This window comes from Symphalangus syndactylus, chromosome 3 (assembly GCF_028878055.3).
Source record: "Symphalangus syndactylus isolate Jambi chromosome 3, NHGRI_mSymSyn1-v2.1_pri, whole genome shotgun sequence".
NCBI classification, from domain to species: Eukaryota; Metazoa; Chordata; class Mammalia; order Primates; family Hylobatidae; genus Symphalangus; species Symphalangus syndactylus.
This window is the reverse complement of record NC_072425.2, coordinates 53525759-53548264: the sequence shown is the minus strand read 5'-3', so window position 1 is coordinate 53548264 and position 22506 is coordinate 53525759. Positions and strand designations below refer to the sequence as shown.

At 40.1% G+C, this 22506-nt stretch overlaps 1 protein-coding gene and 1 long non-coding RNA gene across 9 annotated transcripts in view; one reads left to right on the top strand and one right to left on the bottom strand.

The window, feature by feature from the left end:
- Window positions 1-487: 487 nt before the first annotated feature.
- Window positions 488-22506, bottom strand: part of AUH (AU RNA binding methylglutaconyl-CoA hydratase) — a 153283-nt gene continuing 131264 nt past the window's right edge. For 4 of the 8 annotated variants that reach the window (XM_055271983.2, XM_055271987.2, XM_055271986.2 and 1 more), the window contains 4 exons: window positions 15163-15350; window positions 11651-11701; window positions 10424-10471; window positions 8280-8768 (listed from right to left, as the gene is read on the bottom strand). In XM_055271983.2, coding sequence (XP_055127958.1) covers window positions 8691-8768; window positions 10424-10471; window positions 11651-11701; window positions 15163-15350 — 365 coding nt within the window. In that variant the 3' untranslated portion in view covers window positions 8280-8690. Of the gene's footprint in view, window positions 3894-5197; window positions 8769-10423; window positions 10472-11650; window positions 13323-15162; window positions 15351-22506 lie in introns of those variants that run through there. The other 4 variants (XR_010120032.1, XR_010120034.1, XR_010120033.1 and 1 more) reach the window with 4 other exon arrangements.
- LOC129479221 (uncharacterized) lies at window positions 1600-21040 on the top strand. Its single transcript, XR_008656615.2, has 5 exons — window positions 1600-1690; window positions 8047-8143; window positions 11004-11112; window positions 17244-17315; window positions 20804-21040. It is a non-coding gene; the product is annotated as an uncharacterized lncRNA (long non-coding RNA).

Sequence of the window (22506 nt, the reverse complement as noted above, 5' to 3'; positions counted from 1 at the left end):
TAGAAATCAACAAGCTAATGCTATAATTTATATGAAAATACAAGGGAACCAGAATAGTCAAAACACTCTTGAAAAAGTTGACAGACTCTCACTTTCTAACTTCAAAACTTACTACAAAGCTCTAGTAATCAAGATAGTGTGGTACTGGCATAGGACAGACAGAAGATCAATGGGGTAAAATTGAGAGTTTGGAAATAAACCCTTACATTTATAGTTAACTTTTTTTTTTGACAAGGGTACCAAGACAATAAATGGGGCAAAACAGTCTTTTCAACAAATGGTGCTGGAATAGCTGGATATCAATGTGCAAAACAGTGAAGCTGCATACTTACCTCACACCATATATAAACAATTTATCAAAAACATAAAGGTAAAAGTTAAAACTATAAAACTCTTCAATGAAAACTTTTTATCACCTTGGATCAGGCAGTGGTTTCTTAGATACGACACCAAAAGTACAAGCAATAAAGGAAACAATAAACTGGACTCCACCAGAATAAAAACTTTTATGCTTCCAAGTATACCAACAAGAACATGGAGAAACAACCTACAGAATAGAAAAGATTTGCAAATCATATATCTGTTAAGGGGCTTGTATGCAGTATACATAAAGAACATTTACAACTCAATTTTTTTTTCTGTTTTGCTCAGTTAGAAACGGGCAAAATAGATATATGTGATATATCTCTAAAGACTATACAAATGGCCAACAAGCATAAGAACATCTGTTCAACATCATTAGGGAACTGCAAATCAAAATCACAATCACAATAAGATACCAGTTCACACTCACTAGATTGGCTATAATCAAAAAGATCAATAACAAATGTTGATGAAGATGTGGAAAAATTAGAACCCTATTCATTGCTGGTGGGATTAGAAAATGGTACAGCTCGTTAGTTTTGTAGTTTCTCAAAAAATTAAACATAAAGTTGTCATATGATCCCGTAATTCCATTTGTAGGTATGCCCAAGAGAAATAACATATACCCACACAAATACTTGTACACACATGTTCATAACAGCATTATTTTTAACAGCCAAAGTGGAAACAATACAAGTATTCATCAATTGATGAGTAGATAACAAAATGTGACATATACATACAATGAAATATTTTCAGTGATAAAAAGGAAAGAAGTACTGAGACACACTACACTGTGGACAAATCTTGAAAATTTTTATGCTAAATGAAAAAAACAGATACAAAAGTCTACATATTATATAATTCCATTCATATGAATGTCTCAAATAGGCAAATGCATAGAGGCAGAAAGTAGATTAGTGGTTGCCAGGGGCTTAGGGGTGGAGGGAATGGGCAAGGGAGTGACTACTCGTGAGTACTAGGCTTGTTGGGAGGCAATGAAAATATTCTGAATTAGCTAGTGGTCATGGTTATACAACTCTGAATATACTAAAAAACCACTGAATTGTACAATTTAAAGAGTGACTTTCATGGTATGTGAATTATACCTAGAAAAATAAAATTGCCAAGGTGTCTTTTTCCTCAACATTGATTCTAGAATTCCAAACCCGGAATCCTGATGAGAGGTTATGGAATGGAGTCCAAGAATACAATACCTCTTACAGGTGCCAGCAGTTTTGGGAATCCCTGCTCTTGGGTGGGTCTAAGGAATAGATAAGATGAGGTCCCGCTCACAGGTATGGCCCCCACTCCACCTCTACTGCAGGTAACAGAGCACAAGGGGTAGGGCTGGGCCAGGGCCAAGATTTGGTTCTTTTCTCTGGTACCATAACCCCTACGCTGCTCATCATGTTTACATTTGAAGACTAGTTTATACCCAGGGGAAACTCAAAACAATTTTAAATGTTAGGATGTCAAGTTTTTCAGGGCAGTCAACATATATCTTCCTATCTACACATGCAAGCATTTTTAATACACATGAAGCACATGTGGGCATACATAAGCTGCAAGTCTAGGGAAGCAAAGCAAGCACCGAGGGCTTGGAGTTTTGAGGTTACCGAGCCATTCTGAGCCTGGACTAATGAGATCACACCATAACTGAACTCAGAAGTACCACCGCCATGGATGGTCTAGGATAAACACTCTCTCTGAGTCCTCTCAGAAGAGTGGTTTAGCAATCTCGACTCACACCATGCCTTCCCACAAAGACCAGAGGAAAAGAAAGGAGGTTTTCAGTGTTACTTGCATGCCAATACTGGTGTTAGGCAAGCATACGACAGAGCCACCCGTAGGTATTAAGAACAAATATTCCAATCACATCTTCCAATAATTAGAGTTTCCTTCCACCAAGATGAATGTGAGCTGTCATTTCCTAGCTCTTATGGCATGTGACACATTTCTTGTACTTACATTTTTAAAGAACTCAAATTACAGTCACTCTTATACAAGTTCTAGGCATCATAAAAAGCACGTTTCATGAAAGTGTTAATAGACAACTCAAAAGAAATATTACTCAATGCAGCCAAGGCTATTAGGAGCTCGAACTTCTCTCTCTTGCCAAACAGTTCTTCACTTTCTGTAAACTGCACAAAGGTTTCATTCAACACAGTTTGAAAGCTGAAAGTGAAAGTGACTCAGACTATTTTTAGAAAGGTCAAGAAAGTGCACCTGCCAATTTTCAAATTTCTCTGAAACCTTTTCCTGCAAACATCACCACTAAAGCTATACAGTCCCTGAGCTGCAACTTGATGATGTGGTGATTTTACTATTTCTCTTGGGAGGTTCAGGTGCACACTGTGCTGTGGGTTCATGGGAGACTTTGTTCAGACAGCATTTTACACGTCAGTCTGTTTAAATGCTTTAGGGGACCAAAACATCTAAAAGTACCTTGGCAGCAAGATGGGGGAATGAACTGAAGCCTAGGAAGGAAGCCTGGCCTACCCTTGGCCTGACCACAGCCCACCGCAGGGCTAGAGTCCTTCAGTATCTCCTGAGGTGGGGAGCAGGTGGGCTGCTCCATGAAAACCAACCAGGTGATGGGAAAATGGGCAGCTTTGCTCAGGGCAATCTTCCCACCCTGGTCCCAAAAATTGGTACTATAAACATGGCACTCAAACGTGAGAATGATTTCTTAAAATGTTAGAGGAACTAAAACTCCTTCAACTGTAGATTACCTCAAGGGCCAATATAGTTAACCAGACACACCTTAGGCAGATACCTGTTTTCTCTGTCTCTCAAGGCCCAACTCACTAACAACCAGTATTTGTAAGGAGACCCATCTTTCTCATCTGCTACATCCGTGCCAGTGTTAGAGGCCTGCACCGATCTGCGCCAGTGCTGAGGCCTGCAGTCTGCTTTCACTTCACAAAAACCGTCTAAGTTGGAAGAACTGTCCTCTGGTGCCTCTTAACTTCCCACAGCAATGGCCTTGCCCATGCCTGCCCACTTTCTGCTCTAACACTCCAGAGGCAGGGGGCAGCTTTTGGACCTAGGAGGGTGTAAGTAGCTTCCCCGCATAGAGTTTAGTCCACATCTCTTGTCTCTGGACATGTGCAGAGCAATGAGCAGAAGTGGGGAGGTGGGGAGGAGCCCTGCATGGCTTCCCCTTGCCCTGGAAGCCTCTGAAGACCTGTTTCATATTGCAGTTCTACTGGAGGCAGCTACCATGTTTCCCTAGACTTCTCTTTCCTAAGTGAAGAGCCCAGGTTCTTGTACATGCCCCCAAACCAGCCGTGGTTGTGAGACCCACCTTCTCATCTTCTGAAATATGAAACAAATAAAACACAACCACCACATAAAGCACTTTTATACAGATCACATCCAATGTGACCGGATCTTCAAAACCATCCTGAACAACTACTGGATTCTTTTACAAATGAAGAAATGGGCTCAGGGACATGAGGCACTTTGTCCATGGTCTCATCGCTGACTTCGGTGGATCTGGAACTTGGCCAAAGAGCTCCTGTGTGCTTTAGAGAAAACTACAGTCAACCTATGACCACCTGAAATTGCAATGCTGAGTACTGAATACAACACTCCAGATGAGTCTGACCAGGGCCAAATAGAGCAACACACCTGTCACCCTTCCTGAAAGTTGTCTGGGACACTCTTGACCCACAGGGAGCACATCTTGCCCCCTTTTTGTTTTATATTTTATTTTAGAGACGGAGTCTTGCTCTGTCGCCCAGGCTGGAGTGCAGTGGTGCAATCTCGGCTCACTGCAAGCTCCCCCTCCTGGGTTCATGCCACTCTCCTGCCTCAGCCTCCCGAGTAGCTGGGACTACAGGCACCCACCACCACGCCTGGCTAATTTTTGTATTTTTAGTAGAGGCAGGGTTTCACTGTGTTAGCCAGGATGGTCTCAATCTCCTGACCTCGTGATCTGCCCACCTCAGCCTCCCAAAGTGCTGGGATTACAGGCCATCTTGCCCCCTTTTTGACAAGCATTGCTATCAAACCATGAGTCTTCACACTTATACTCCAGTAGCTGGTTTTAGGGGGAACTGAGTTGTGAGGACATACCAATCACTACTAGCATCTTGACAGATCCAGGCATCATTCACATCTACCAAGACTGGCTCCATGCCCTTGATGGTATAGCCGTTAAACATTGGAATCCAGAACACAGAATGCCCAGCATGAATCCTGCTGCCTCAGTTTCTTAAACTATAAATCAGCAAATCCGTTTCATAAGATTTTGCTATTAGGTGTGAAAACGCACAGTGGCTGATAGAGGAGGCGCTGAGTGGACGTTAGCTCTAATTGTTACATTACTTGCCTGTGTCATCTGATCAGCTGATAAGCACACTTTTGGTATCTTTCCAAGTAACGAGAAAATTGTGACCAAATCAGGGCAAAGGACACTACTCCCTCTACGTTGACAAAAACACAGGTATCAGCAGCCTTCTGTTATGTTGTTTGGCTGTTTTCAAGCTCAACAGTGACAAAAGGGCCAGTAGCCCTGGGTATAATTCCTGACTCCAGCATGTACCTGCCGTGGGGCTGTGGGTAAGTGATCACTCTATGGTTTATGTATCTCTTCCTCCATGCCACAGAATGACCAAAGTGCCTATCATTTCGGGGATGTAGTGTCTGTTAAGCACCTGGTAGGTATGAATGGTTTCATAAATGTTACCCAGTATTACCATAATACCCAGCTCTTATTCGCTCATCGTATTTAGAGGGTATTTTCAGTGATCTTGTCAAAATGTTTCCTTAAATCAAAACACCACACACTACTGTTTCTGTATTAGGCCTTTAAAAAGGAACTTACATGTTGGTTACTAGGAGCTCACTTTGGGACCCCTGAGGGAACTGCCAGCTCCAGGAGGAGGGGCCATCTCACGTCTTGCCACACGGGCGCATCTCCAGGGCTGCTCCCGAGCCACACGGGTGCATGTCTTGGTCTGTCCTTGACATCCTTTATTTTCCCCACCAGGTCCCCAGATCTCTCATGCTGCCCTGAGAATTATTTTGGAAAACAAATAGTGTACACTAAGTTGCTTATTAGGTGCTAACCCTCTAAGGGGTAGCTGAATTTTTGGAGGTCCCAAAGAAGACTGTGAAAATCCAAAGGCAAGCATTTGAAACAGTGATTTTTTGGAGCCTGAGACACAAATACAATTGAACAGAGGATTCGACCACCTTCCGCCTCCCAAAATACCCCAAATCACAATCTGTATCCTGCTTCCTCTACACAGAAAAGTACCTCGTGTTACCAGAATATTAGCAACTAACTTTAAAATGTTTTATTGTTTGTGAAACATGTAAACAGTTATTAATAGACTATGAGAAAATAACTTCTATTGCTATTCTGGTAAAGTTCAATACATACTGATGTAAGTATTAGTTAATATTTTACTAGATCAGTAGACAAATAATGGCATGATTAACTATTTCTGAATGTGTGTGCCAGGATCTTTGGAGCCCAAATAAGAACAAATGTAGGGCATATCACCAGAGGTAGAAGTTCAGGTCAAGTGAGGAAAAGGGCTGATGGCCGGCCAGCAACACACCCATGTGCAGGTACACACTTTTTCTAAGTGCTGATCCATGAATCAACACTCCACTGCTTTGGCCTATTCACAAAGCACTTAGAAAAGTGCTATCAGAAAAGTAACACTTTGTGACAAGCCAATTTTTGATTGCTAGAAAAACAACAAAAAAGATGATTGACAGGAAAACCAGATCCATCATTATTAAGAACGAAGCAAATGTGAAATGATCCTTTACGTTACAGAAATCAATCTCAGAAAATCTGACTCTTATTTTGGCCATTACTACAACTTTTCTCTTGCCTCAGAACCTTAGAAACTTGGAGACCTCTTTTCCTTTCCTTTCATAGACAAGTTAGAAATTAACTAGCACTAAATCACTTCAAAACCAGTAGGCCTCATGCTCTGAGATAACGGGAAACTTTTTATTTTGCTTTCATCCTCTGAATTCTATCTGTGCTTGATCGCTCATCCTTCTTTTTTGAGAGCCTTCTCTAACCTAGTCTGAACACATGGATACGTCTACTGCATTTCCAGCTGTATGCACCAACAGGCGGTGTGCTGGAGAAAGAGGAGCAGCCCAGGCAGGGGACCCTCCCTAGGTAGCACGGCCCTATCCAGAGCCCCGTGAGCTTGACTTGGGGGAGGATCAGGACTGCTTAGCAGCAAGACCTATACTGAAAGGAAAATCAAGAGAAAGGCAAACATTTATTCAGAGAATTGGACAGGCACTTTTCTCTGCCATAATACGTGAAGTCTGCAATACCTTAAGTCACTACAGGACTTTGCTTTTAGATACATTCTAGTGACTTCATCAGAACTTGTTAGGAAATTAAATGGTGCTCGATCAGTGACAGTAGACTAGACTATGAACCGAAGAGAAACGACTCATACAGCACACTCTTAATATTTTTTCCTAACAACATAATTATTTCCTGCTCAGTTCAAGAGAAAGTGGTATTTAGCATGTCATGGATAGGACAAACTGGCCCTGCAACCTTTAAAGGGCTATGAAAACCACCAGCAGCATTTTAGGTGCAGATTATCATGCACAAAACGAACAGCTCAGCAAGTTTATCAGTAAACAAGTATGCATGCCACCCGATACGACCACCACAGAGCGAGCCAAATGTGAATTTTAGTAAGCCCTCTTTATAGTATGATCAGCTGAGCAATCATCATAAATCCACAGAGCCTCAGCACCTAAGCTGATAAAGAAAACAGCGCTTACCTTAGTGTCCAAACATTAGTGAAGACACCGCCTACTTTGGTCAGGACAGACATCAGCAGACGGCCAGTCCACATTTGCCTCTTATAAGAATTTTAGAATTGAGGCTGACTTCAAATTCCCAAGTTAAAAAATATAAGTTTCAGAATTTAAAAAATGAAGCCCACATGCCTTCAAATAGCAATGAAGTCGCCACGATGACGATGTAAATCCACAGTAAAATGGGAGTTTATCTGATATACGGAAATGTGAAAGGAGGACACCTTAGGGACACAGCTGAGCTGTACCACAGTGAAGCTTGCTGCACGGGCACTGCCGGGGACGTCGTCTCCAGCATGACCACACTCAGACTTGGCACAAACTAGGAAGGCAGGGTGGTTTGGTAAAATGAATGTAAAGTAGAGCTATTTCAAATTATTTAAGGGCATCAGAATGTTCTCCTTCCTTTTTCCACAGCGAATTCTCCAGTTCCCGATGTCCCACACAACTCCTACCTGTGCCTACTCCCCAGGTGTGGCTACTCAGGTATGCAACCTGGAGGCTCTCCGTTTACAGCTTCTTGACCTGGCCTGGGTAGGAAGGCAGGTGTTTGTTAGGACAAAGGGTTGTTAAGTTCACCTCTTTCCCTTCCAGAAAGTGGATGCAAACAGCTGAGGGTAAGGAAGCAGAGAACAGTCTCCACTTTAATCCATGACCCCAAGCCATTTCCATGCTCCAATCCTGGCTGCCCCATTTTCTTTCCTCCTTTGTGTGCAAACATCTCCTTTCCTAGGCCAGGCAGCCGCCACACCACTTGCTGGGAGGAGGTCCTGAAGTCCCACTGCACCAGGTCTCCTGTCCGCTTCAGTTCTTTGGCTTCTGTCTTTGGATTAATTCTTCACCTTCAATACTGTATTACAGGACTATGTAAAGAGGTTGCCTGATAGAAGCAGCAATGAAAGGATTGTTTCTTCTAAAGTCCAGCATGCAATGATTTAGTCAATTCAAAAAGAATGGGGTAAGAGAAAGATTCTCATGTTTTCTTTTCACTAATTTTATTTATATTAGGTAGTTTTCACTCAGAATATCAATTCATTTTTCAGGTTTAGATATATGTATATGTATCTGTTCGTATGCATTAATCACTTAGAAACTTTATTTGGTATAACTCCCCTTTTTTGGTATATAGAAATTTTATTTTCTTAATGCAGCACAGTAGACATACAATTAATATTATTCCCTAGAATGTGCAATATATAAATTATTCACATTAAAAAATTAAGAACAGAAAGCCTCATATGCAGTAAATATTTAAAAATGTATATCTCACTTTGATTCTGTTTCTGACTATACACTACTAGCTTTATAAATCTGAATGAATATGACATTTACACATTTGAATGAAGTACACGGATGGGTCTATTCCGGATGCTTATTACACTATATGAATAATCTGCTCTTCACTTTGGTCATTAAGATTCCATGTGCTGAGGCATATACTGGATCTGAAAGACACTTCCAGAAGTACATTTATTACATTGGCATCTTAAGAATTTCTGTTCCTTTTATTCTCCTTTATAGCGAGGGGGCCTTTTCTCTTTAAAAGCAAGAAGACCTTCAAGTCTGTCTTTTGTTGGAATAGTCTAAGAAAAACAAAATATTAAATATGTCAAAAATGTTAAAACAACTGTAAAAGTTTATTAAGCACTAAGAAAACTACTTAGAACCACATTCTAAAATTTTGAAATCTATCAGTCACTTGAACAATTCTCCTAATTATGTAACCAAACTCGTCCTTCTTACTTCAAGTGGTCCTCTACCCCATTTTGCTCTTCTTTTTCTAGTTTCCTAGTAAGGTGGAAGGTTATTATTGATTTAGATATTTCCTCTTTTCTAATACATACATCCAATGCTATTTCTATCTAAGCACTGCTTTTAATATATCCCACAAACTTTGAGAAGTTGTATTTTCATTTTAATTCAAAATACTTTATAATTTTATATATATTATATATATACATTCCTCAAGACATCTTTGACATATAACATTATTTAGAAGGATGTTGTTTAATCACCCAATATTTTGGGCTTTCCAGCAGTCTTTCTTTTATTGATTTCTAGTTTAATTCCATTGTGGTCTGAAGAATACACCTTGTATAATTTCTGGTGTTTACATTTAGTAAGTTGTAATTTATGGCCAAATGTGCTTTTAAAATTTTTCTTTGGGCTCTGAGGCTATTTCTAAGACATTTGTAATTCACTTTCCTCATGGCACGTACTCATCAATGACAGGTGATGATTTATACATACAAGCTGGACACAGAGTCACACTCTAGATACTGCTCCTTTAAACGAGTGCTCATGCAGTTTCCAACTCTCAGGAAAGGTAGAACAAAACTTTTTTGCTATTTCAGATGCCCTAAAATAAAGTTCTATCTTTCAGAGAAAGACAAAAAAGGGAAAACATTTTTTTTCCTCTCCAGGAAGACCTACTAATTTGTATGCAGTCATCCCTCAGTATCTGCAGGGGATTGGTTATAGGACCTCCTGCAGATGCCAAAATCTGCAGATGCTCAAGTCCCTTATATATTAATAAAATGGCATATCATATTACCTATGCACATCCTCTTGTATACTTTAAATCATCTCTAGATTATTTATAATACCTAATATAATGGAAATGGCATGTACACAGTTCTTATACTATATTGTTCAGGGAATAATAAGGAATAAAGTCAGTACATGTTCAGTACAGATGCAACCATCCTTTTTTTTCCTGCATATTTTCAATTTACACTTGGTTGAATCCACAAATGCAAAACTTACAGATGAAAAGGGCCGATTCTGTAAAAAATAAAACTATAATTTCATTAGTGAACTTTCAGTGGTCAGGAGAGAAGGCGCAGAGGTTCAGGAAAAGCCAAGGAGTCTCACCCCAGGTTGCATGGCAGGCACACGTTCATTACCACTCTCCTCTACCTCTCTACACTGCAGTGGGAGGCCAGGGCCATACCCGCAAAAGAAAGCATACGCCTAGAGAGACAGCTCCTGCACACCCAGGACTGACTCAGTTACTCTAAGAGTTTTCTAGATTATATAGACAAGAGACATTCCTGTGGAACAGAATCAGTCATAAGAGCTGGTAACAAATAGCAGAAACAACTAATTTCAACCCATTTGTATCATTTTGGAATGGGCACAAGGGTAATCTTGCTCAGTGAAATTCATTTGAATTATACAGAAGGTAAATATAATTTGTAAGGGTCATCCTCATTGAATTTGTGATTGTATTACATACCTGAGCATAACAAGCTTCTTCTATGGCTAACCCTGTTACTAAATCGACCTGAGAATAAAAACATAATCCATTTCAGCAGAAATAACTTTGCAAAATGTGGTATATTCAATAGAAATTCAAAAAATTCAAAAGTTGAATAACCTATCCCCAAAGCACCCAATCCTTTGATATAGTACAGCAGATCAGAGTGTGACCAACATGAGACAAAGAACCAGGCTTCCTGGGTTCGTCCTGACTCCATCACTTGGGAGCTGAGTTACCTTAGGGAAGTTATTTAACCTCTCTGTGCTTCAAAGAGGCATGTCTGAACAAGAGGGGCTAATTATAATGCTCGCCAAATGGGAGTATTGTGAGGATTAAATGAGTTAATCTAGGTGGGGCCTTTATATCGCAACACACACACACACACACACACACACACACACACGATGCTTAGTACATAGTAAGGGCTATATAAGGTATTTGCTATTAGTATTGTTACCATTATGTAAATATTTAAATAAACCAATCAGATACTTTTGCAAATTTATGAAACTGTATTTACTGCTAATAAAGTCAATCTCTTTTTACTGCGATACAGCCCAGGAAGATACAGAGGTTCCTTAGTCTACAAGAAGGAAGCACTTTTCTTCAAAATACCCATAATTTAACCAAAATCTAACAACTGCCATGAAAAGTCCAATAAATGGGTATGTGCACCACCCTATCCTCCCTGGCCTGGGGCCTTCACTCTTCTGGAGTCATCTACCTGGGGTACCCCCAGGACACACGATGGATTCACCTTGTACCTGCATTGCGTGTGCCTCCCTGCAGAAGGCACACTGGGAAGCTAAAGGTGGAGAGAGCTAGGAGTTCTCCTTGGAATGTTTTGTATAATATAATACTGATGCTAAAAATACACAGAATGCCCTGTTCTTTTGGTTTTCTATGAACTACTAGCCAATAAATCTGTCTGTTAATTCGATGGCAAAAATCATGAGCATGTCATAAGCTTCGCGGCACTGGTAAAATTACTGAATTCTGTGCTTGTGATACTGAATTAGCAATAACCCTAAGAATGAAATAAATGACGTACCTGCAAGGAACTTCAGTAGCTTTCAGTAACAGCAGCATTTAAACAACCATATTTTAGAACTTTAAAAAAAATGTAGAAGTCTAAACATGGTTCATTTAAATTAAATCTCCACTCTCCATTCCCAAAACAAACTCAAGCATTAAGGAACCTACCTCCATCCCTTGATTAATTGCTAATTTTGCCACTCTCATTGCAACAGGTCCCTAAAATTCAAATTAAAGAAACAGACTTTAATTATTATTTATACAAATTATGTCGTATATCTCAATAAAATTCAGAATTCCCACCAGTGGATCCATGGCACAGCCAGCAATGGCTGTCAGATACTAGATGGAAAATTTTCTGAGCCTTGCAAGGCTGTAATTAAAGAGCAACTGCAACAACTGCATCAGCACATTATTTAGATTCCACATGTTTTGTTATGCTGCAAACTCCAGATCCTTAACGGTGAGCAGGTAGTGCGTGTCCAGCTGTGAGCTTGCTGTTCTTCAGCAACACTTCCTAGAAGTTAAGTAGAGGAAGGAAAAGGAGGTAAAGTCTTTGCCTCAGTACCATAACAATTAGGGCTTTTGAAAGAAGCTTGGGCTGGGGATGAGGCTGTTGCTATTGATTAAGGTAGGGTTCTGATATCATCGCTTTCAGACACTGGCTCTCTATCTTTCCTCCATTCGCCTTGACAACTAACAGCAATGATGATGGATTAATCAACAGTGTCCTCTAAGCAGTGCTCCCACAGCACACATAAATTTGAAGTCTACATAAGTCTTTCAGGATGTAGAAGAGTCACAAGGAATGAACTGGGTATCTGCTGTGAGAAGGAGAATGTCAACTGTGTCTTGCAGAAGCCAAACTCTTACCAAGCAGAAAAACCAGAATCCCTCAGATGGAATTTCGTTATTCGATCACATTTTAAAGTCCTAAAATACCATTTGTGGGTGATAAATGTGAATTCAATGCTATATTTTGAACTGAATGCTCTTTTGAATTAAAACACAAGGTAGGCTCTAAACAACAGGCACAGCAAAGGACTCTTGGATGGTGACATGGATGAATGCATGAAAAGACACGTTTTCCTATCAAGGAGTTTCTATTATTAAATTTGACCTGTCTAAATTTTCTTCCAAATCATGTTTACAAATCTTTTTCAAAGGCCACAATTTCCAATGCTATAGTTTTTAGACAAATATCTTATTGATAATTCTTCCCACTGTGATTTGTATGTGTCATAGACACCACCATCATTTTTTTCATGATAATCAATCCATTTTATTAAATGTTGTGCTCCTCTAATTTTTCCATTTTCATCATCAACTGACCAAGAAAAGGTGCTTGTCAAACTCCTAGATGCACACAAATCCCCATCCTCCTTGTTAAAATGCAGATGTGGACTCAGTGGGTCTGAAACGGGCCTGAGATTCTGCACGTCTAACAAGCTGTCAGGAGATGCCCAGGGTGCTGGTCCACAGACCACACTTTGGGAAGTAAAGTTTAGAAAGCCATGAGAAAAACAGGAAAATTCAAAATGCTATTAGAGATAGTGCTTGATTTAATTTGTTTCCCCCTTAAAACATTTCCAGTGCCTTTTCTTCTTTACAAGCCTTTTTTCTCAGATAAATGGAAGTAATATATAATACAGATATCACCTAGAAATACTGATTTTACAGAAGCTTTCAGTTACCTGGAGGACTAATCATTTGGCAACAAAGTAACAAACATAAAAATAAAGGTGATTCCACTCAAACTTCATTTGGTGACTTGTGCATGTAATTTTGCAGTCACATATTTTCTGAAGTAACTCAACATCTTCTTATACATTTGTTTGACCTGGAGGAAAATTAATTTTAACAATCAACATTCTGAAGGAGTGTCCTTCCAATGAAAGGTGACAAAGGCACACGCACAGGGGCTGTGATGATGGCTGGGTAACCACACAGTGGGATGCGGCTCGACACACTGGCAGTGGAAGGAGGGAGCAGAGCGGAGGACAGTGCTCACGTTCTCAGGCGGGGCGGTGTGTGGACGGTGGTGGCATTTGCTGCATGGTGGCCACAGAAGCATCATGGGAGAGAGCAAGTCAGGCCCTAAGGGGCTAATAAGCTGCCTATAGGGAGCTCTGAAGCAGAGAGCTGAACATCCATGTCAGGAGGCCAGGAGCGGGCTCTGCAGATCATCAGAATTGGAATTGTATCATAACCTTTCTTAAACACACCCCTGTATTTGAACTGAGGTATGTTTTGGTCATAAAGTTTTAAGCCAGGGTAGGTTATAACACCAATAGTCAGTCAAATTATACTCTCCTGATACTCGCACCTTTAATTTGTCTTTAGGTAGAGATTTCTCTCATATTTGAGGAGAATAAATAAGTTTGTAGTGAGAATCTATCTTTTTAAGGCAAAAATCTTTTTTTATTTGCTCTGTTTCCATCAATCCAACAAATACTTACTGAGCATCTACTGAATGTATGGCTCTGCATTACCTTATGTGGGGAATAAATTATATAACGGTCCTTCCCTAAAAGAGCTAATAGCTCCTAAGTTAATTCAGAAGGACCAGAAGCGTCAATGCCAGGCAGTGTGGTTTTAAAAACTGATTCAGCAGATGCATACCAGCAGAGTGGGGCCTGGTTTGTCAGCAAAGGCTCCTGTGCTGAGTGCCAAGAACACTTTCTGAAACTGGATGCAAGACTCTGAACAAATGTGAGCATTCGTGCATTTTTAAAAAGAATCAAATGCATGAATTTGGAATCTCATGGTATTCCCAAAAAGATCCACAGCCCACAAAAAGGTTATGAATCCGGTTTAAGTTAAGCAACCCTGAGTTAGAGAGAAAAATTATTTTGACTCCAGAAATGGTTACGGGATTATAAAACTTCAAACTCCACTAGGAATAAAGAAAGATCACTACTGCTTACACAGCAAAAGAAGACTCTTTCTCTCAATTTAAAGCCCTTTAATCTTGTGATTTCAGACCAAAGGCCTATTTGAAAAATATATCTGAATGGGTGACAAAAAGAATTGCTTAAAACAGGACTGTCAGTGCACGGCCACTGATATCACTCCTGAGTCAGCCATACACATCGTGTTCTAGATTTGAAAGTGTACTTGTGAGGAAGCACAATGGAGTCAAAACAATGCCTACACCACCATAGGCAAACACACAGGAAGACAAACAACTGCTGCTTTTCAAGCAGGCTTTTCACTTTTCAAGTGAAGCCACTGCAATGAAAGTCCACTCTGGCACAACAGACTATGGTCCCTTACTAGAAAACAGCATATTTCAATGTATTTTGACTTGGGGTGGCCCAGTGTGACAGCCAGCCCTATCACTCTTTCTTTCCATGGCTACGGCTTCCATTAGAGCGCTCAGCTGGTGAGCAAATTAAAACACCTTGCTAGGAAGTTGTGCACATGTGACAAGCGTTGTCAAGGGATATTTTATCAAAGTGTGGCTACAATAAGACCCTTGGAGCATCTTCAAAGCCTCATCAGAATTCCACAGGATCATAGTGTTTATCTCATGTAACTGCTCTAGTTTTACAGAGCCCACGCATCCCTTTACTTGGAAGCAAGCCAGGGACTTCTTCCATAGGTAAGATGACTGCTGTTTTAGTCAAAGTGTTATAATGTTTCCTAAAATGAGAAAAAATAAACTCTAATGAGAATACCTGAGGTAAAAACTCTCTCGCCAGGTCCAAGGCCTTTCTGTAGGCAGCGTCTCCCTCCTGGTTCTGTTCCAGAACGTGGCTGATTAAGCCCACTGCTTTGGCTTCTTGGCCATCGAGGACTCGCGCAGAGAATATGAGCTCCTTGGCCAGGGACATTCCAATGGTGCGTGGCAATCGCTGTGTCCCCCCTGAGGGGTGAAGGAGAGAGAAAAGGCAATGATTTGACACCTGTCAGGTTTAACACTTCAGTGTTTCATATCTTCATTTACAAAAATAAACCAGGGCCAGAAGTTTATATGTTAAAATTAGTAGCTGGAAAACTACTTCAGAACAGAATCTAATTTCTTAATTTCCTTATAAAACTAATAACACCAAAAAAGGACTCGAGAACCTTACATCCTTATTAAGTGATTTTGGCACTGAGTATCACCTGCAACCTCTCTGGTATACCCTGAGTCAAATCCACAGTCATCACCACATCAGTAACCATCAGGTGCACAGCAGTGGACAGGCAGTACCAGCCAGTAAGTCCACTGACTAGAAAGGCAGAGTTCCACCAAGCTTGGCATTCTTCTTTCAGCTTAAATAAATCTTAACACATTGTGAGACATTCAACTCCTATACTTTTAAAGAATCCTTTATGGCAAATATATTGTAAACAAATTTTAATCTAGAAATAAAACCAGACAATGACTCATGAAAACAGGCTTTGTCCTGGTGGTATTTTCTCAGTGCAAGTCCTGGTCATCTCTGTTAGCTCTTCTCTCGGAGACACTCTCTCACACAAACACACCCCTTTTCCAGCTGGTGAGGAAAATCCAGTGTGTGGAGTCAGAAGTCATGCATTTGGTTTTGACGTTGCCACTTACTACTTTAGGGACTTTGGGAGTTGATTAACTCTTCAACTCCAAGGGAACACAGTGGGTATATTAGCATGATTTAGGGTAAACGTAGGTCAGAATAGTTCTACAGCAAAAGATGCCTATTTTGTTGAAGATGGTCTAACTCACTAGATCCATTATGTATTCACTTCAGTATCTTCCAGTGATGAGGACGGGATCTCATTAAATACAAAGTTGAGCAAAAGCAGGTAACACAGGTCTAGCCTCAATGTCTACCAAGAAGAAATGAAAACAGCTTCAACATCAGCGTTCACCTAAATCTCTATTAATGGCTGTGCCAGGAGGCAGAGGAGCAGCGGACTGCCCCCTTGCAGAGCAGGAAAAGCAAACTGACGCCCACCATCTACACAAGCTCACTGGGTTTTACTTGGCCTACAAAATTTGAAACTTTTCTTTCTGCATTAGTTAGCAACATTTAAAACTAGATGAATGACTTTATCTAAAAAACCAATTTCCCTCCAGTACTTTTCCTTTAAAGGAAAGCAAAATCATTTTTTGTTCGCATCTCTACGAAAAGTGGAAAAAAAGACCACAAGAAGGCACATGTTTTACAAAGTATGCCTCAGTTGGAAGAACAGAGCTTAAGATGCCATTATTAAGCAAACCATATTAAGAACCATAATTAATACTTAGAACACAGGTATATTTAGAAAAAGAAACCCTGAATGAATTGTAAAAGGACTAGTATTTTCAATACAGACTGTTTTCAAACAAATACAATAATGCTACTGCAAAATGCAGTTTTACATGTTTAAGCTGCCCAAGCGTTAGAGATGGTGAATTTATACAAGTGTTTACTCGATACGGCAGAAAATATGTGTCTGAAGACAATGAATTATTGACAAATTTAAATTTAACTTTCGACAATGATGTTGCTCAGTGTAGTAAAGATAGGTCTGAGAACTTATGGGATAAGCTGCATGGAAAAGAAAAGCTATTTATGGTGCTTCCAATGGCAGCCGATTAGAACACAGATATAAATATAACTCAGATAACTATATTTACTCATGGAGCTGATGAGAATTTTGATGAGACTGAAGAACTTAACGAATATATATTATTCATGATAAGCATATTAGGAAATGGTTCTTTCTCATGTTCTATGAAAAGTTTAATGTAGACTGGTCAAAATTAACAAATGTGACCCACATTGTTAATGTCGCACTTTTTATTCAACAGAAACAACATTTTCCAAGTCCCGGAAGCTCAAACTCGTTCATCATATCGTTCCACTTATAGTATGATCCTGAGGTATGAGGATTTTTGCAGAAACTTAACAAAGTAACGGTCATGTAGGTGGTAACTAACACTATGAAAAAGACCCAGTCCCTTAAGCTGAGAGGCAGACAGCTGGATGCTTTGTTTCTTAAGCTGGATGCATAACACAACAGATGGCTGGCGGGCCTGCGGTGGAGGCTAGAGGTATGGTGCAGAAGAGAGCTAACTTTCTGACCCATTGAAAACAATGCATCACAGGAACCAGGGGAAAACCCTTGGCATGGCTCACCCACTAACACTGCATCCAGGACTTGATCTTTTTGGATGACATCACAAGCCATCTACTTTATTGCCTCATATAAATGGAATCATTCAGTATTTGTCTTTCTGTGATTCACCTGTTTCACTTAGCATAATGTCCTCAAGATTCACCTCTGTTGTAGCATGTGTCAGAAATCCATTCCTTTTTAAGGCTGAATAACATTCCATTGTACGTATATACCACATTTTGCTTACCCATTCACCCCTGGAAGGATACCTGGGTTGCTCTACCTTTTGGCTATTGTCAATAATGCTGCTATGAACATGGATATACAAATATCTCTTCAAGACCCTGCTTTCAATTCTGCTTTCAATATACACAGACTGGGACTGCTGGATCATACAGTAATTCCAGTTTAATTTTTTGAGAAATCACCATAATGTTTTCCATAGTCACCAAACCATTTTACATTCCTACCAACAGAGAAGAATAATTCCAATTTCTCTACACCCACACCAACACTTACTATTTTTTTTTATAGTAGCCATCCTAATGGGTGTGCAGTAGCATTTTGAAACCCGCCCAATAGTCCCATAGACAGTTCTTTTTGGATAAACACAGAAATTGACCCTTCTGCTGTTAAAGCTTGAAACTTGCATCTGTTTTGAGTTTCTTCCCCAGAAAAGGACCTTCAGGCCTTTCAAAAAAATTATCAAAGAACCAAAACTCAGCTGATCACCACACCAGATGACTCCTTGCCCCTCCCTAGTTCTTGTTTTCTTACACATTGTTACATTTCTTCCCTGCTATATAAACCCCTAGTTTTAGTGGGTTAGGGAGATGAATTTGAGGCTGAGCTCCCATCTCAGCAGCAGCAGCCGTTTAAAGCCTTCTTCCTTGGCAATACTTGTCGTGACAGTGATGGGCTTTCTGTGCGGTGAACAGGAGGACCTAGACAAAACCCCTGGTGTTTTGTTAACAGTTTCTTTGTGAGTAGTGATGCTGAATGCCTAAGTTTTCATGTGCTTATTGGCCATCCATATATTGTCTTTGGAGAAATGTCTATTTAAACTTCTTTGCCTATTTTTAATTTGTGTCTTGAGTTGTTTCATTTGTTGAGTTAGAGGAGTTCTTTATATATTCTGGATATTAATCCTTTATCAGATATAGACTTGCAAATATTTTCTCCCATCCCATGGGTTGCCTTTTCACTCTTTTGATAGTGCCTGATGCATAAAAGTCTTTTAATTTTGGTCCAATTTACCTCTTTTTTCTCTTGTTACCTGTGTTACTGGTGTCATATCCAAGAAATTATTGCCAAATCCAATGTTATAAAGCTTTTTCTTTATACTTTCTTCTAAGAGTTGTATACTTTTAGTTCTTATGCTATGGTCTTTGATCAGTTTTGTGTTAATTTTTGCACAGGGTATAAAAAGTATTCCCAACACTACTTCTTGAAAGGGACATTCTTAAATGATTACACAAATACATGATTTCATTCACTCATTCCCACTGAAATTTTAACTTTTAGAACATTGTTTGGCAAGAAATTATCCCAGTTTGCAGAAATCTAAGACTGATGGCCTGAATTATATATATTTTTACATATGTGGAATGGAAAGTAAACTGTCCCCTCCACTCCTCAGGCATACAAAATTCATGATTTCAAGCTTTATAAAAATGATATAATCTGTTCAGTTTGCCTTTCTCAATTACTAATGATACTATGAGCAAAGAACTTTACAAATGGAAGTTATGATGCAATACTGGACAACTAAACATGATTGATATGAAATCTAAGATTTTTACAAATATCTCTGGAATAGTTACCCCAAATGGCAAACTTTTTATGCCAACATTCTTTTCCAGCTTGAAAGTACTTAAATTTATGAACAGGCATTTTCTATAATTAAACTAAATGAAACTCAGTACTCTTGCTGGTTAAGGAAGTCAAATAGTGCAGAAAAACATCCCAATCCAAAAGATGAGATGTGCCAAAATCTTGGTGCAATCATAGCTCACTGTAGCATCCACCTCCTAGGCTCAAATGATCTTTCTGCCTCAGCCTCCCTAGTTAGCATGCCATGCCTGGCATCAGACTGTAAGCTCCAAATGTAAAGAGGAGAACTATAAAAAAATTACTTCACCTTTTCTTAATTCTGAATATCAAACTCCAATATTAACTTAGGGTTAGGAGTAAAAGTGAAGATAGTGTATCCTATTTCTGTCAGTTGACTTTTTTACACCAGGCTTGCTTCATTAGATTAGATCATATAATCTGCTAGTTCCCTTAGGCATTTGAATTCAGGATTTCTAAAGTGCCATTTCTAAACAGTCTTGGTGACTGATGACATTAAGCAGTGGAATTAAAAAATAGGATTGTCCTTGGTGAAATTATAATTGTTTCAGTCTGACAAGCAGCCCTAATGCATTCAAAGTGACAAAGGTCTACAAAACTATTCAAACTCATACTGTCCATCCCAACAGCTTCCAACGCAGAGCCCTGACTCCTGGTCAGGATCTGCTCTGAGGCTTCCTGGGATGGAGCCATATACTCAGGGATTACAACATCAGCAAGTAACACATTACCAGGACACTCCTGCAGGTACTCCATAGTACTACAGAGTATGAGGAGAAATGTGAAGCTAAGCTGAGAATTACAAGATAGCTCACAAGGCTTCCACTAAAAAACAAAGATCTCACAGCAACCACAGTTAATAATAGTATGTACTGTATGATTTTGAATGTTCTCACCACACAAAAAAAGATAAGTTGGTGAAGTAGTGGATATGTTAATTTGCTTGATTGACTCTTTCTACAATGTTTACATAGATCAATACACCATGGCCAGGCGTGGTGGTGGCTCACACCTGTAATCCCAGCACTTTAGGAGGCTGGGGCAGGGGGATAGCTTGAGCCCAGGAGTTTGAGACCAGCTTGGCCAACATAACAAGACTCTGTCTCTACCACACATAGAGATACAAAATCAGCCAGGCATCGCATGCTAACTATGGAGGCTGAGGCAGGAGGATTATTTGAGCCTAGGAAGTGGATGCTACAGTGAGCTGTGATTATGCCACTGCAGTCCAGCCTGGGTGACAGAGCGAGATCTGTCTCTAAAAATATAAAAACAAAAACAAAATTATCACATTGTGCCCCATAAATATACAATTATTTGTCAGTTAAAAATAAATTTTAAAAAACAAGTGCCTCAAACCTTCCTAGGGGTAGTAAATTTATAGCACTTTTCCTTCCACAGAAAAGCAACTATAGCATTTCTGCCATTTCAACACCCCACCAGCCAAAGGTACTATGTGAAGTTACGTGTACCTACATGACGCTATGTCCAGATCAGCAAGCAGAAACTGAGTTCCAAAGCTGCATTACTATGCTATGAAGAAAGAAAGTGCCTTGGCCACTGCCCTTCCCTTTCTAATGTGTGAATGCTTAGAAAATACAAGGGGATTTCTAAGGCTTTTAGCCTTGGCTGTGTCAACTTGGAGGTTCTGATTCAGTGAGTATGAGGTAAACGTAAGGTTCTGCATTTCTAAAAGGCTCCAACATTCAGCTGAAGAGGCGGCAGAATCTACTAACCCACTGCTCTAAAACAGGAGGTGGAGAGATAATTCTCTTAAATTAACGCAACAGAATTTACATAACCAGGTAGGTAATTGCAATCATCACCTCACATGCTGTCTACTTGTTGTTTAGGACCATTTTGGAATTCCTCCTTTAAAACTAATTTCACAGATGACAACCCATTTGTTCACTCATTGAAACATCACTACGGAGGGACCCTGTTTTGGTGCATGGATACATCCATGAACAAAACAAAGCCCCTGGCCCCTGGCATTCAACACTGTCATGGGAAGCCACGCAATAAATAAAGAAATACACACAGAGAGTAAGAAAGCAGGGGGAGACAGAGTGGGGATGGGCACAGTTAAGACAGGATGGCCAGGGAAGGGCTCTGAGCAGGTGACACTGGAGCTGAGGCAGGAGGAAGCAAGGATTCCCACACAGGTCTGGGGAATGAATCTCCAGGAGGAACATGTAGGGCACAGGTCTTGTGGGAATTGCAACTGATTCACTTGAGGAGCACAAGGAGGTCCAGTGTGGCTGAAGTGCACAGCAGGGGCAGATCCTGTGGGTCCCATGGGCCCAAAAGGACTTGGGGTTTACTCTGAGGGGGACAAGAAGCCACTGAGCATCTGAGAGCATCTTCTGAGAAACAGTGGTATAGGACTGTCATTCTCTAATGAAGCTTTGAGCTTGTCAACCTAAATAAAAAACGAAGAGAGGGCCTCTGAAAGAAATCTGGGAATAAAGCATTGCAACGGGAATGCGTATGCCATAAACGATGTGCATATTCAGGGAGATAAAGGAAGACAAAGGTTTGTAGAGGAAAAAATGAAGATTATATAACTGTTTCAAAATAATTATCCTTGGCTACAAAGATCAATAACAAGTGATGCCAGCCTGAGGCTGGACAGGCAGTTGAACAGATATCCTTGCAGAAGTGTCTTCTGTATAAGGTTACAATGGCCTTCATGTAAGGTTGTGGTTTTTGCAGAGTGTTTTGTGATGGTTTTAGTTATCAGGCATACAAGCATAAGAACCCTCTTTTCATGGCCTTCTCAATTCTATTTGTCAGGGTTATTATTTTTAACACCAGTGATTCCATTTTGATTCCTCAGAGATTTGAGGGAGAATTATGGCCATGAACTAAGAAGACAGGGGTAGGCAAATGTTTGTACTATTTGTGGTGGAGCTCCAACAAGCTTGGAGAGAGACTTCTAAACAAGTTTCCCAAATGCTTTGAATGTTGGCCATGTTTTGGCTGCTCAACATCCATTGCCCCCATTAAAATCCCGGTCTTCCTTTTGGAGACCCCTTTGGCCACCCCTCTCTCCACTATATCAGCCTTGGATAGTAGAAGATCCCTGCAACTGAAGCCCATGA